Genomic DNA, 15,766 nt, shown 5'->3' on the forward strand with positions numbered 1-15,766 from the left:
TTCAAAATGGCCGCTATTTACCATTAGCGTCATTGAATATGTACCATAATTTGTCTTTTTGTGGATGCTAGAGGTGATAAGTGTGCTAGAGGTGATAAGTATTGTACAATTACACATACTTGTGTGCTTACCAAATAAAATGGCTACCATTTTACAAGAAAAATGAATTTTACTTTGCAGCGGCAGCGGTGGTGGCAGTGACGGCGGCTGCAGTAATAGTATAGTGTTGATAGTCATGGTACTTGTAGTAGTAGCTTGTGGTAACATGGTGGTGTTTTGTGTCTTTGCAGGTGAGGCTTTGATAACCATTCAACTGGTGGTGGATTACAGCAGCAGCAGCAGCACCACCTGACATCAGAGACGCGTTGTTCCAGACTGCAGCCATGGCAAAGAAGTTCCAACTGGTCGATACTTTTGAGCAACGTACTCCCACAACACCTCCTGAGACAAACTGGAAGCTGTGTCTTGTATGTCAAGAGGAGACAACAGAGTCACTTGTCTGCCCAGTACTGTCTAAACGCCGAGACCCTGGGAGTGGATACACGACAATGGCTGCAAACTTGGTCAAGTTTGATGAACTAGGGAAACTGCCAAGAACTGTTCAGTTACAGAGACTAGATGAAGGACAAGGTGTTGAGGCGACAATGGTTGCCCACCAGGCCAAGTGGCATAAAACATGTATGCTCCAATACAATAACACAATGCTACGAAGAGCAGAGAAGAGACTCATCGCAAGCAGCTCAGCATTTGGTAGTACTGACAATGTCCCAGCCAAGCACGCCAGAACACACTCTTCAGAAGCCACTACCAGCGGCACCTCCTGCTTTTTCTGTGGAAAGTCTGGCACAGAGACCCTACATGAAGTAGCAACCTTCCAGGTGGACACACGCGTACGGAAGTGTGCAGCGCAAGCTGGGGACAATGAACTCATGGCCAGGCTCAGCATGGGTGATATGGTGGCTCTGGAGGCCAAGTACCATTCCAAGTGTTTGTTGGCTCTTTACTATCGTGCAAAGACCACTGTAGAAGCCGAGCAGAAAACTGACCATGAAGGTGTGATGTCAAGAATCGTACTGGCTGAACTGGTCCTGTATATCGAGGAAACCCACCTAGAAGAGGGCACCGCCCCAGTCTTCAGACTCGCAGATCTTGCAAAGCTATACACGACAAGAATGGAACAGCTCGGGGTTGCTTTGTGCAAGAAAGTTAATAGCACAAGGCTGAAAGAGCGCCTGTTAGCCCAGTTACCAGGCCTGAGATCCCAGAGCAAAGGCCGAGATGTTCTACTCGCGTTTGATGACGACATTGGTGAAGCGCTAGGCAAAGCCTGCGAGCAAGACTGTGACACTGAGGCAGTTCACCTTGCGCGTGCTGCACAGATAGTTCGTCGATATATGTTTGAAGACACTGACCGATTCCGTGGATCATTCCCGGGCGGTTGTCAGGAGGACTCTGTGCCAAACGTACTAGTTGCAATGGTAAATATGGTGCTGGATGGCCCCAGCATCAAGAACCAAAGCCATTCCTCTTCGACACAAGCAGCTCTTTCCATTGCGCAGCTTCTCAAGTTCAACAGTGTCAAGCAAAGTCGGAAGCAGGGAGCAACCAAGACACAGGAGCCTCCAGCTGTCAGACACAGTACGTCTCAAGAAACTCCTCTTCCAACCTATGTTGGGCTGATGCTGCATGCTGAAACACGCAAGAGAGGACTTGTGGACAAGCTCTTCTCTCTGGGCCTAAGCATCTCATATGACAGAGTCCTGCGTCTTTCTGCCCAGATGGGAAACAGCGTGTGTCAGCTGTACCGCATAGAGCAAGTGGTCTGCCCGCCTACCCTGCGTGGCAATGTGTTCACAACTGCGGCTGTGGACAACATTGACCACAACCCAAGTGCCACCACAGCCAAGAATTCATTCCATGGAACAGGAATCTCGCTTTTGCAACACCCAACGTGTGCAGATGAGGGAGTGGATCGTAGCATTGCTCTCACTGGGCGTGATACTGGATCAAAGACGGTTGAGCCTCTACCAGAATATTACACGGATGTACGTCCTGTTGCTTCCTCTGTCAAAAGGCAAACGATCCCAGCTACTTCTGTGACCTCTCTTAGACGCCACAACTTTGAGCAGCACATAGAAGATGAGTATATGTGGCTGGAGAACACGAGAAGTGTTCTCAAAGATGATGTTGAGGCCTGTGAAAACACATCATGGGCTGCATACCATGCAAGGCACCAAGATCCAAAGCAACCAGTCATCACACCAACGTCCCTGCTTCCCTTGTCCCAGGAGAGTGCTCACACTGTGGCAATGATCAGACACTCTATTGATGTAGTCAGGAGTGCAGTTCAACATCTCAACCCAGGCCAAACTCCAGTTCTGACTTGTGACCAGCCACTATTCACTCTAGCAAAACAGATCCAGTGGAAGTGGCCAGACACATATGGAGAAGACCAACTGGTGGTGATGTTCGGGGGGTTGCATATTGAGATGACGGCACTGAAGACCCTGGGTGACTGGTTGCAGGGAAGTGGGTGGACACAAGCACTGGTACAAGCAGAGATCACAACTGCAGGAACAGCAGACTCATTTCTTCGAGCAGCTCACGTCACACGCACCAGAAGAGCACACCAAGTCACAGCGGCTGCGTTGTACATTCTCCAACGGCGTGCCTATGACCAGTACAGCACCACCAATACAGAAGATGATGAGCACCCTGGAAGCTTCGAAGACTGGTGCAGTCAGAGAGAACAGAGTTACCCGCAGTTTCAGTACTGGTCAACAGTCTTGGCACTGGAGCTGTCCACTCTGATCTATGTGCGATCTCTGAGAGAAGCCAATTTTAGCATGTACGTGGATGCTCTGACAGAACTGGTTCCGTGGTTCTTCGCACTAGACCACACGAACTATGCCCGCTGGATACCAGTGCATCTGCGGGACATGGCAGAACTGGCAAACAAACATCCAGACGTCTTCACAGAGTTTAGCAACGGACACTTCACAGTCCAGAAGACCAAGAGGATCTTTTCAGCAATCCCTATTGACCAAGGACATGAGCAGAACAACGCGTATGTCAAGGGTGATGGAGGAGCCATCGGCCTCACAGACAATCCAACTGCACTGAGGCGCTGGATGGTTGCCGGACCAGAGGTTGCTAGAGTGATTGTGGAATTTGACGACTTCAATCTGCATCCACACGACCAAGAGGAGACACGTCACCACGAGGAGACACCAAGTGTGCAGAACACTTTTGCCAGAGATGTGCGCTCACTCGTGGCCGTCATTGAAGAGCTGGGCAACCCTTTCGAGGAGGACAGTCAGGACTTGCTGGTGCTCGACACAAAGGAGATCGCAGACCCTGCAGTCATAGAAACAGTCCGTAATGCCAAGCAGATTGGCCAAGACCAGTTTGAAGCATTCTCAAAGGAATGCATCGTGGACAGAACCAAGTCCATTGAGGTGGCAATCCACCGGAACAAGCTACCACTGTTTGCGACCAAGAGAGGACCCAAAATACCCAAAGGAAAACAACAAGGAATTTTGGCCCATCTAGCACCATACTAACGACACATAATGAAGTCTATGTAATGACGCTAATGGTAAATGGCGGCCATTTTGAACAATGGCCGCCATATCTTCCACAGGGCTAATCTTGAATGCCTCCATATCCAAAAATGTTTAGAATATATTAATCTACATGTGTGCCAATTTTGGTGCTTTTAGAACAATTTGAACATTTGTTCTGCTATGCCGCAGGATCAATCACAGGCTCTATTCCCTTCATCTTTCGCAATTCATCATTTGTCTTCCTCTCTCTCGATACTCCACACATCCACAAAACCATTCGCATTTCCACCCTTTCCAGCCTTCGTTGCTGCTCTACGTTTATTACCCATGTCTCGCTCCCATAAATCATAACACTTCTCCACACATGCAGCATACACCTTTCCCTTCAGCTTCAACGACACTCTCCTCCTCATCAGCACGCCACTCAGTTCCCGAAACTTCTTCCATGCACATCTCACTCAAGCAACTGCTGCCGAGTCTGATCCACCTTCTCCATTCAGCATGCCTCCTAGGTAACAAAATGTTTTCACACCTTCCAGCTTTCATCCTTCCTCAACACATGACCAAACCATCTCAAACTGTTTCTCCCTTTGTTACAAATAGTAGCTACAAATAGCAGTGGACTTAGTACCGACTAATGCACTCCCACCTTCACCTCAACCCGTCCTTACAGCTGTGCACGCTCTTTTGTACATTGCCATCACGACTCTGATCAACCATTCCTCCACTCCTCACTTCCTCAATGCCCATGTCACTACTTTACGTGGAACCCTATCGAATGCTTTCTCCAGATCAACAAACCAAAGAAACAACTTCTTCCTCTTCTCCACGTACTTCTCCGGGAACTGCCTCACAATAAAAAGCGCATCTGTCGTTCCTCTTCCTGGCATAAATCCAAACTGCATTTCGTCAATCTTCACTTTCTTCCTTATCCTCCTCTCCAACACCCTTTCCAATACCTTCATCCCATGCTCCAATAACTTTATCGCTCGATACGAGCCACACTCCAGAGGGTCACCTTTGCCCTTCATAGAGGGACAAGGGTACTCAGTTCCCAATCCACTGGAATGTGGCCTTCTTTCACCACCAGATTGCAGATCTCTGTCATTCTCTTGACACCCCAATTTCCCGCTGCCTTCAACATATCTCCCACAACGCCCGTCGGCCCTCCCGCTTTTATACTCTTCATTGCTTTTATCACTTCCTCAACTTCCTTCTCGGTTATCTTCTTTGCCTGTCCTAAAACTGGGTTCCTCTCTATGTTGCCTTCAACAGTATTTCCATATATCTCTTCCATCTTCCTTTAATTCCATCTGGGTCCACAACAATTTGTCCCACTTCATCCTTCAAGCAACTCACCCCCATCACATCACACCTCTCTTTCGCTATCTGCTTTGCAATGCTGAATACCGCTCTCTGACCCTCTTCCAAATCCAAGCGTTATCCGAACATTTTCCTCCATGCCTCCTGCGCCTTTGCTACCTCTTTCTTTGCAGCCTTCTTGGCTGCCTTATAACTTTCATGCTCTGCCTTTTCTGCCCCCATACCCTTTGCCTTCTGCCACTCCTTGAACTTCTTCCTCTTCTCGTCAATCTTCTTTCCAACTTCATCATCTCAGCACCATGTTTCCGAGTGCCTCGGTGGTCCTTTTGTCCATCCACATACCTCACCAACGGCTCCCAACAGACTATCTTTCATTGACATCCAACCACTTTCAAGCTCAACCACATCATCCTCTACCATACTCAGCCTCTGTTTTAATGCTTCCCTCACTGTCACCTCTTTCAACCTCCACACCTTCATTCTCGGTTGGTACTTCACCCGCCGAGCTCTCCTCGCACCTTTCACCCTTATGTCGCAGTCAACCAAGTGGTGCTGTGAAACAGCCTCCTCCCCCGGGATCACCTTCGTGTCCCGGAGGTGCCCCCTATCTCGCCTACGCACCAGCAGGTAGTCAACGGTTGTCGTCGACCCACCTGACGTGTATGTAACAAGCTTATTATCCTCTTTCTGGAACTGAGTATTACAAATCAACAAAACAGCTCCATCAGGAAACTCCAAAATCCTTTCACCTTCTCCATTTCTCACACCATATCCGTAACCCCCATGAACTCCCTCAAAACCGTCCATACTCCTTCCCACATGTCCATTTAGGTCTCCTCCTACCACAACAACTTCCTCACCTTTCAGGCTTTCCATCAGCTTCTCTATTGCACACCAGAACTTGTCCTTCTCTTCATCGCTCCGACCAACCTGTGGAGCATATCCCGAGATGACGTTCACAAAGAGCTTTCGAATCCTCATTTTCACCATCATCAACCTTTCACTCACTCTAGTCACACTCACCACACTGTCTACAAACTCCTCAGAAAACAGGACACCAACACCATTGATGCCTTCTGGGCACCCTTGCCACACAAACTTGTATTTCTGTCCCTGCCTACCCTTCACCATTCTCACACCACTTCCCTTCCATCTCGTCTCCTGCACACAACATATGTCCACTCTTCTTCTGACTAATACTTCCACTTCTCCTGATCTCCCTGTCATTGTCCCTACATTCCATGTCCCAAACCTCAGAAACCGATCTCCACGTCGGGCATCAGACTTTCGTCGTCATAAATGGAGTGATTTCCACCCTTGCTTCGATCAGGTTCCCCACCCTGAGTTTTGACGAGAGGGAGTGGGGTCCCCCACGGGGTACTTCGGGCTGGACCCTGCCCATATGTAGTTGTAATTGTCATGGTTTTCTTTTTGAGGCAATGTTTTTGTAGCCGGATGCCCTTCCTGACGCCAAGGTCCAAAATACTCCAAAGGTACAATATACCCCGAAGACCCAAAAGACACCCAAAAGACCCTGAAGACCCCAAAAGTCCCTGCAGACCCAATTTTGGGTGCTCTCCCCCACCATCCACCCCATCTCCCCTCCACCATTCCCCCACCTCCCCGCCACGATCCCCAATCACCACCACTAAACCCAACCCACCATTCCCGCCATCCCTCACTCTCTGAGAAAGCAGACATGGTCAAAGATACCTATCCCTCTGAAACGAAGTGTGATGAGGCGCATAGAGCGCGCAGAGTCACGCTTGTATTAATAACAAACCGTTCTTCATACGTAGGTGCATAATAAATAGAAGCTATACAATTATAGACAAGCACCAATGCTGGTGGTGTAGCGAAGGAGATTGACCATGTGCTCATTGATGGTCGATGGCGGATGCTCCAGAACTGCAGTGTCTACCGGAGTGCTCAGTTCCTCGACACTGGCCACAGGCTTGTTGTAGCAACTCTGAAGTTGCAGCTTAAATCCAAGAAAATGCTACCATCCCAGCCTCAGATGGATGTGGGCAAGCTCAAGGAGAAGAGGGTAGCTGAAGTGTTTGCAGCAGGTTGAGTGGGGTTTTGGGGGGTCTGTGGATGCTTCAGGAGATGCTGAGTAGTGGAGTGCCTTCAAGACCACAATCCTTGATGTTGCCGGTGGCTGTCTTGGAACCCACCATCAGGCGAAGAAGAAATTTGTCACTCAGGAGATGCTTGATACCATCGACCAGAGTCGCAGGGCCAGGCTCGATGGCAGAGCTGAACTGTTCTGGGAACTGAGGCGTAAAACTGTATGCTCGCTGAGGGCGGACGAGGAGGCCTATGTGTGAGGAATCTGTGAAAGGGTAAAGCATCACTTGTGGACATGTGATTCTCGTCCTGCTTACAGAGGAATCCGTGCATTGCGTTCCTCTAAGCCTGGCCCTAGGTGTACTGCAGTTAGAGCAGAGGGTGGTGGCCTCTTGACTGAGGAGTCTGAAGTGAAGGCCAACTGGGCCGGTTACTTTGAGCGGCTGTACCAGACTGACCCACCAGCTGTTGAGTTGGATGTCAGGCTCAGGGGGTGTTGCTATCCCAAATGCTGACCCACCCCCCCCCCCCCCCCCAATTAATAACTGTGAACCGCCTTCACTTGTGGAAACAGGCAGCGGTGAACCGGCTGAAAGGGGGCAAAGCTCCTGGGATTTGTGGCATCCATGCTGAGCTTCTCGAGGCTGGTGGAAATGCTGTACTTGAGTCATTGCATGCAGTTCTGTGCTCTGTTTGGAGCACATGCATCATCCCAACTGACTGGAAGAGGGGCCTTGTTGTCCCCCTCTGGAAAGGGAAGGGTGATCACCAGGACTGCAACAACTACCGAGGGGTGACGCTACTCTCGGTGCCGGGCAAGGTCTTTGCTTGGATCATTCTTGAGAGGATTCCCCACCATCTGCTCGAGCACTAGCGACCAGAGCAGTCGGGCTTTACACCAAAGAGGTCAATGATTGACCGTATCCTTGGGCTTCAGGTCCTCGCCAAACGCAAGCGAGAGTTTCGCCAGGGGCTGCTTGCAGCCTATGTTGATCTCCGCAAAACGTTCGATTTGGTGAACCGGGATGCCCTCTGGAGGATTCTTGGTCTTCGTGGAGTGCCACAAACGCTGATCAATCTGATCTCTGAACTATACTCTGGCATTGAGAGTGCTGTGAGGTGTGGTGGCTCCATCTCTGACTTATTTTCAGTTGTTACTGGAGTTCGGCAGGGGTGTGTACTGGCTCCCACACTCTTCAGCACTTGTACGGACTGGATTCTGGGGAGGATGTTGGCGAGGTCAGGCTGCGGTGCATCGTTTGGGAGTGTCAAGATCTCTGACCTTGATTTCGCAGATGCAGTCATCTTTGCGTATACACTGGATATTCCTACGGGGGCCCTCTAGGCACTGAATGAGGAGGCGGAGCCGCTTGGACTACGGATTTCCTGGGTCAAAACCAAGATCCAGGCCTTCAATGACATCTTAGATGCTGCTGTCTTGTCTGTGCCTGTTTGTGGTGAAGATGTTGAGGTCACGAAGAGATTCACTTACCTTGGCAGTGTTATTCATGTCTCCGCATGTTGTAAGCCAGAGGTTGATAGACATCTGGGTCGCCTGGGGAGTCATGGATTCATTGGATCATGGGGTGTGGCGCTGTCGGTATCTATGTAGGAGGACAGAAGTCAGTCATCAAGTCCTTGGTGCTTCTTGCTCGATGGATGCGAGACTTGGACCCTTACCAAAGGCCAGAATATGAGATTTAACTCCTTTGGAACAAAGTCTCTTTGGAGAATCCTTGGCTATCGCTGATCTGACTTTGTGTCCAATGAGCGGTTGCAGAGACTCAGATGACATTTGTTTCCTGTATGATATGTGAGCATCAGCTGCGGCGGTATGGACATGTGGCTCGTTTTCCGGACGCTAATCCCACTCACCAGACTCTCAGCAAGGGAGCCTCGTGAGTGGAGGAGGCCAATGCACCGACCGCGTGCCTCGTGGTTGCAGCAGGTTGATCGGCATTTCAAGGAGATAGGGATGGGCCATGCATAAACCTGGGGGAGGGGGGTGCATAGACGGAGGCCCCTGGAGTATCGTCGGAAAGTGGATGCGGAAACGAGCTGCTTCGGCGCATGCTCCCATACCTGACCTGACCTGAAGCATCACTGACCTGCTGCTAGGTATCAATTGAGGTTTATTTATTTCTTTTACAGGTGCGTTTATGGGTTTTACGTTAATTTTCATTTTCACCATTTAAAGATTTTTATTTCACCATTTAAAGTTATATAAATTACAATTTTAAAATGCTCGATGTCGATCGAGTTTTGTTTTTATTTTTGGTTTCCATGGAAGTGTTTACGGTTTTTTTTAAAGTAAAACTTCATTTACAAAAGCTTTTTCTTTTTTCCATTTACGGATATTATTGTCATGTTTATTTCACAGGTTACATTTAAAGAAATTACAATTTTCAAATGCTACATATTGACTGAGGTTTATTTTTTTTAACGTGTTTATGGCTTCTTTTTTTTTTTATACATAATATTTAATTCATGGATGCTTTCCAACGGTTCTGTGATTTTTCGCGGGGTACAGGCTTTGACATCCGCTGGCATGCCAAATTTCACCATTCTATGACACCCGGAAGGTACCGATAAATCAATATATGTCTGTCAGTGGTTAGAAAGAGCTCCACATATCTTCAGGAAAACAAGAACATAGGGCAACAATTCAAGTTATCAGGTAGCATGCCATTGCAGTCCAAGGAAGTAAGCTTTCTATACAAGGCCCCAAAATTAACAATTCCATATACAAAGGAGAACAACAATACGTGTGCAAGGTTGCCCAACAATAGGCACGTAATGCAAAATACTGTCTGTGTGCGTGTAGGTCTGTGCGTCTGTGTGCGTGTAGGTCTGTGCGTCCGTGCGCGTGTAGGTCTGTGCGTCCGTGCGCGTGTAGGTCTGTGCGTCCGTGCGCGTGTAGGTCTGTGCGTCCGTGCGCGTGTAGGTCTGTGCGTCCGTGCGCGTGTAGGTCTGTGCGTCCGTGCGCGTGTAGGTCTGTGCGTCCGTGCGCGTGTAGGTCTGTGCGTCCGTGTAGGTCTGTGCGTCCGTGTAGGTCTGTGCGTCCGTGTGCGTCGGTCGGTCTGTCTGTATGTGTCGGTCGGTCTGTCTATGTGTGTGTCGGTCGGTCGGTCTGTCTGTCTGTATGTGTGTTGGTCGGTCTGTCTGTCTGTCTGTATGTGTGTGTCGGTCGGTCTGTCTGTATGTGTGTCGGTCGGTCTGTCTGTATGTGTGTCGGTCGGTCTGTCTGTATGTGTGTGTGTCGGTCTGTCTGTCTGTCTGTCTGTCTGTCTGTCTGTCTGTCTGTCTGTCTGTTTGTGTGTCGGTCGGTCTGTCTGTATGTGTGTGTCGGTCGGTCTGTCTGTATGTGTGTGTCGGTCGGTCTGTCTGTATGTGTGTCGGTCTGTCTGTCTGTATGTGTGTCGGTCTGTCTGTCTGTATGTGTGTCGGTCGGTCGGTCTGTCTGTGTGTCGGTAGGTCTGTCTGTCTGTATGTGTCGGTCGGTCTGTCTGTATGTGTGTCGGTCGGTCTGTCTGTGTGTGTGTCGGTCTGTCTGTCTATGTGTGTGTCGGTCTGTGTCTGTCTATGTGTGTGTCGGTCTGTCTGTCAATGTGTGTGTCGGTCTGTCTGTCAATGTGTGTGTCGGTCTGTCTGTCAATGTGTGTGTCGGTCTGTCTGTCAATGTGTGTGTCGGTCTGTCTGTCTATGTGTGTGTCGGTCTGTCTGTCTATGTGTGTGTCGGTCTGTCTGTCTATGTGTGTGTCGGTCTGTCTGTCTATGTGCGTGTCGGTCTGTCTGTCTATGTGCGTGTCGGTCTGTCTGTCTATGTGCGTGTCGGTCTGTCTGTCTATGTGCGTGTCGGTCTGTCTGTCTATGTGCGTGTCGGTCTGTCTGTCTATGTGCGTGTCGGTCTGTCTGTCTGTATGTGCATGCCTGGGTGCGTGTCATCCTATTTCCGGACCAGAGGAGGCATGACAGATTCTCGTCAGACAGCAAAAGCAATTAGGACATACTGTATAGTGATAATCAATTGGAACTGTCATTTTTGTGACTCTTAATTGGTCAATTACGGATAGTGACACCCTTTCTTTCCTCATCTCTCTGCACTGACCATTTGACGAATCATATCTCTCAGTGTCCCTCCTTCGATGTACTCTGTGATGAGATTGAGCCGCCTCGCCTTGTACAACACGCCGAGGAGCCGCAGCACGTTAGGGTGTTCGAGGCATCGCATCACTTTTACCTGCACGTGATGGAGGAAGAACTTATGAAGCGTGAGCTGGTGGGGATAGCTTACCGGGGTAATATATCCAAGCTAGGTTCTTTAATGAGATGCCAGAAAGCCACAAAGTTAATTTTAATGAACAAATGTTTTGTCGAAGACAGAACGTACACGATACTCACCTCCTTTAAAAATGCTTTCTGCGTTTCTTCATCACAACGTAGAAGTTCTTTCATGACCATCACTTCTCCAGTGCTGCGGTGGATCACCTAGGTAGAGTTCACCATACGCTAACACTCACCACATGTTTTCAGGCGCAAGCCCACGAGCACGTCTCAGGAAATAAAAAATAAATTCACATAAAGTAGCATCATAAAGGCTTTAATACAAGAAAAAGAGACAAAGCAACAATGGAAACTGGAATAAAATGAATAAATAAAACCAGCAAAACATTCCGACCTTCGTCGCCAGCCCGAAGAAACCCTTTCCGAGCACCTCTCCGGAAATGAGATCCGACGGTCGGAAGATGCGGTAACGTGGCCTTGATGCCAAGCGCAGAGACTCGGAGCGACTCAACTCCCACTTGGTGCCATGGATTGGGGACAGGCTGGGGCTGTGAGTTCGGTACGTGCTGGTACTGCGTCTGAAACAAAAACAAACATTTTTGAAAATTATGGGGGGTAACAACAAAAAAACATTTTTGGATTCTGAAATTAATAAATATATAATTTGAACTTGGAAAAAAGTTTAGATGCATTACATCTGAACACCATCCTATTTAGGGGTGGGGGTGAGGGGAGGGGCGGGGCAGGAGGAGGTAACAGTCAGTTGGCTGTGCAATATTTTAACATTACTCAACGTACGTAATCTAAGGTGCTAAACTTCTGCTTTTTTTTCTTTTTTAAAAAGTTTGAAAACTCCAACAATATTATTACTTCTCCCAAAATCAGAACTGTAACAAATTGCTACAAGTGCGTTCAACATCCTGTGCAAAGAGAGCACAAATGGCCAGCAGGAAAGGAAATTTGAACAAAAGTGTTATCTCAAATACAAATGGAGTCAAATGGAGTCATGTTCTTCATCCTCACAAAGCAGCATCATTACCAAGCCAGACGATGTGACATGCAACACAAATAACCGACACCAGAATGGCTGGACTAACTAACTATCTTCCATAACTCCAAAAGGTAAAATGTTGCTGACCAGTGCATCTCAAGTGAGACGCACGATAGTGACCGAAGATCACAAAATTGAAAACTATGTCTCCGCTTCACGTTTTGAAGTAACTGTAAAAATATGGGCAATACCCCCGGCACTCACCTGGTCGAATAAACAGTATACTGCACTGACTAAATATATTTTAAACCAATTTCAACTGTTGCTAGGAGACAGGGCATCATGTGCAATCATACTAACATAATCATAAGACTTTAAACAAACAAAAAAATACCTATTTTGGAGGGCAAGCCACCCCCCCAATCCTTGTACACCTCTTCAGAGATCGATTTTTTTTATTGCCATGAACAAAAATTGGTACATCACGGGTGATGAAGGTTGTGGTCAAGTTTCATTGAAATAGTGTGGGTAGTTTCAGAGGATAAAGCAAATTCCTACTTTGGGAGGTGAGGGGTGGGGTGGGGGGTGGGGGGGGGGGGGTCAAACCTGGATCCACTTTGACCGTCAGTAGACCTCGATTCTTTCATGCCGTGAACAAACTTGAGTTGCAACATACCAAATATCATGTGTCAAGTTTGGTCACAATCCTATGATTGGTCTCGGAGAAGAAGTTGCAAGTGTTATCGGACTGATGGACGGATACCGCGCCATCCCATAAGCTCCCCAGAACTACGTTCTAGGTGAGCTAAAAAAAAAAAAAAAAAATCAAGCAATCACCCTCATCCACTCGCCTCCAGCAGCACATCCTATACTTGGTGATGCAATAGCTTGCGAGTGAACGCAGGAGTCACTTGCAACGTCCTCGTGCTAAGCGAGCCCACGTGTGTATTAGGTTGGATAACATTTGAGATTGTTCTTCGACTCTTCCACAAGAAAAATATTTTAAAAGAATCTAAAACATAGGCAGATATGCGATATGAATCAATGACAAAATAAATCCCAGATTTCAGACAGGTGCATTCGTCTAAGCCATGCCCACATACACATCTTTGGGGTCAAGAGGTAAGAAAAGAGGTCAAAGTTGCATACAGTAGAGAGGATCGATGTCTCGGGCTCAGACTGCCATTCAAAGAGTTGTCCAGTAGAGGGGGTTTGCCACACGGTAACTGGGCCTTTACAACGGGCTCAGTCCGTGGTTCCACAGCATCAGTTGCCACTACTCCAGGCTCTCCATCATGACCGTCCAAACTATCACACCTGTTTCCAGGTTCTTCTGCCCCTGGGAAAGGGACCTCAGGGCTCGAACCACAAGGCGCAGCAGTCTGAGGGTTGTGCTCGATAGTCAACCTTAGTGATTGATCTGTCTGACCAAACAGCTCCTGGATCTGGGGTTAAAAAAACATTACAATTGTTGTGACATCATGACATCATCACAACCAACAAGTACTTGACAAAAAAAAAAAAAAAAAAAAAAACGGGGATAAAATCGTTTCACAGGTGGCGAACAGTTGAGGTTCTAAAATATAAAATAATAATATGAAAAGTCTTCTGATTTTAAAGTTTACATTCCAACCGACCTGTCCATGAGACACGTCACGAACGGGGGTTCCATTGATCTCCAAAACACGGTCACCTTCATGCAGAGTGTTCTTTACCTCTGGAATCAGTTGTGCAGCATCAACCCTAAGGTGGTCATAATTACACAGACAGCACCATGAGTCTCTGAATCTGTCCTCGTATATTTCAATTCATAAGAGTTTCACAACATGTCAGTTAACATTATCACTTCACACAGCAAACATAACATGTCAATGGAGTAAAGTGAGCGTCATGGTATTAATCCTAATCACCTTGCGATTAGGATAAATACTCTAGACCCAGAGATTGAAACAACAATCTAATCATTTACAATTCTTTCCTTTATGTACTCTGAGCCAACAGTACCCTAAAAGGATGCGTATGTATGTATGTATGTATGTATGTATGTATGCATGTATGTATGCATGTATGCATAGTGCCTATAGAAAGTCTACACCCCTTTAAAATTTTTCACCTTTTGTTACCTTAAACCTGGAATTCAATTGCATTCAATCAGACTTTTCAACCTTTATTTCCACATCGTAACCCACACCTTCCAAGTGAAAAACAAATCCTACATATTTCAGAAAATTAATTAAAAATGCAAAACTAGAGTATCTTGGTTGGATAAGAGCAAAAACAATCTACAGGCGGAGGCGCTCCTATGTTACGATTTCGTGTCAATCGGACCAACGGTTGCCGGAGAAAATGAATTTCAAAAATGCAGACACGCCACACGTACGTATGCAACCGAATGCCTAACCCCGCTTTTCGAGCGCAGGGTAACTAGAATGGCACTCGGTAGAGCACATACCTCCGCCAGGCTGAACAGTTTACGTTTTGTATACCAATGAGCAAAAATCTGGATCTGGGTCCGAAACAAAATCGAATCGGCTCGGCTCGTTCGTCATCTTACTAACGTATCCATCTAGTTTTGTCACCAGTCGGCCATACTTTTTGGAGATATCATGCTATCGATCGTTTTTGGCCCTATCTCTCAATAATGAAGAATCTCTCCAATGATGTAGGATCCAGTTATTCACCAAAACTGAATCAATTCATCCTTGTCAAACACCCAACCTGTCCACAACCTTTTGACATTATCATACTCACAAACAAACAACCAGGCAGAGGGGAAAACACCCTCTCTCCACTTTCGGTGGCGGAGGTATAATGATGCAATGATGAATAAAGGCACTAACAGCATAACATCAAAGTGAGAAGAGTCAGGAAAGTGTTAGCGTAATTCAACCTTCACCTTGACTTATTTGTAAAAGACCGAGTAACATGGAGATCAACAATGAGGGATATGTGTTCGTAACATTACCAACCAATACCCATAAATGGCATTTCCACAGGAACGCGCATGTTGAAAAATCAAGATGGGGGTGAGTGAGTAAACAGAGGGTGGAACATCCAGGAAAAGGCAAAGGAAAAATTAGAAAATTTATCGTTAAGAAAAACAAACTCTGTAAATGTACAGATTTATCAGCCGTGCAGGCACAAAATGACATGCGGACGATTGCCTGGCAAGGACATCCATTTTAAAAGAACACCTTTGAGGAAACATCTATGATGCAACAAGACTTTAGAATGGTATCCTGCAGCGGCTACGTACGCGTATCAATGGGAAATGACAGGGAACACGCACAAGCTCGGCTTGAATCCATGTGGTTATTTATAACGGCTACATTTGAAGAGTCAAGTGTTTGCAGGAAGACCACAAACTTTCATCAAAATTGTGCAAAAAGTGGAAGTGGAAGTGGAAGTTGTGGGATTGTGCAAACTCAACTAACGAAGGCTTGCATCACAGATTAGCAAACATCCGTCGCAGGAAGTGCATCGGCAAAATGGTGGTAACAATGAACACGGTGTTGAACACCACATAATTAAT

General features: G+C 47.2%; 1 protein-coding gene across 1 annotated transcript in view; it reads right to left on the reverse strand.

Moving 5' to 3' along the window:
- Nucleotides 1-15,766, reverse strand: part of LOC137432202 (LIM domain kinase 1) — a 62,097-nt gene that overhangs the window by 19,656 nt on the left and 26,675 nt on the right. The window contains exons 6-10 of the mRNA XM_078782935.1: nt 13,872-13,977; nt 13,384-13,679; nt 11,638-11,821; nt 11,361-11,447; nt 11,068-11,199 (exon numbers count right to left, since the gene is read on the reverse strand). Of these exons, the coding sequence (XP_078639061.1) occupies nt 11,068-11,199; nt 11,361-11,447; nt 11,638-11,821; nt 13,384-13,679; nt 13,872-13,977 (805 nt within the window). The remainder of the gene's footprint in view (nt 1-11,067; nt 11,200-11,360; nt 11,448-11,637; nt 11,822-13,383; nt 13,680-13,871; nt 13,978-15,766) is intronic.

Source organism: Myxine glutinosa, chromosome 8 (genome assembly GCF_964187855.1).
Source record: "Myxine glutinosa chromosome 8, kmMyxGlut1.1, whole genome shotgun sequence".
Taxonomy (NCBI): Eukaryota; Metazoa; Chordata; class Myxini; order Myxiniformes; family Myxinidae; genus Myxine; species Myxine glutinosa.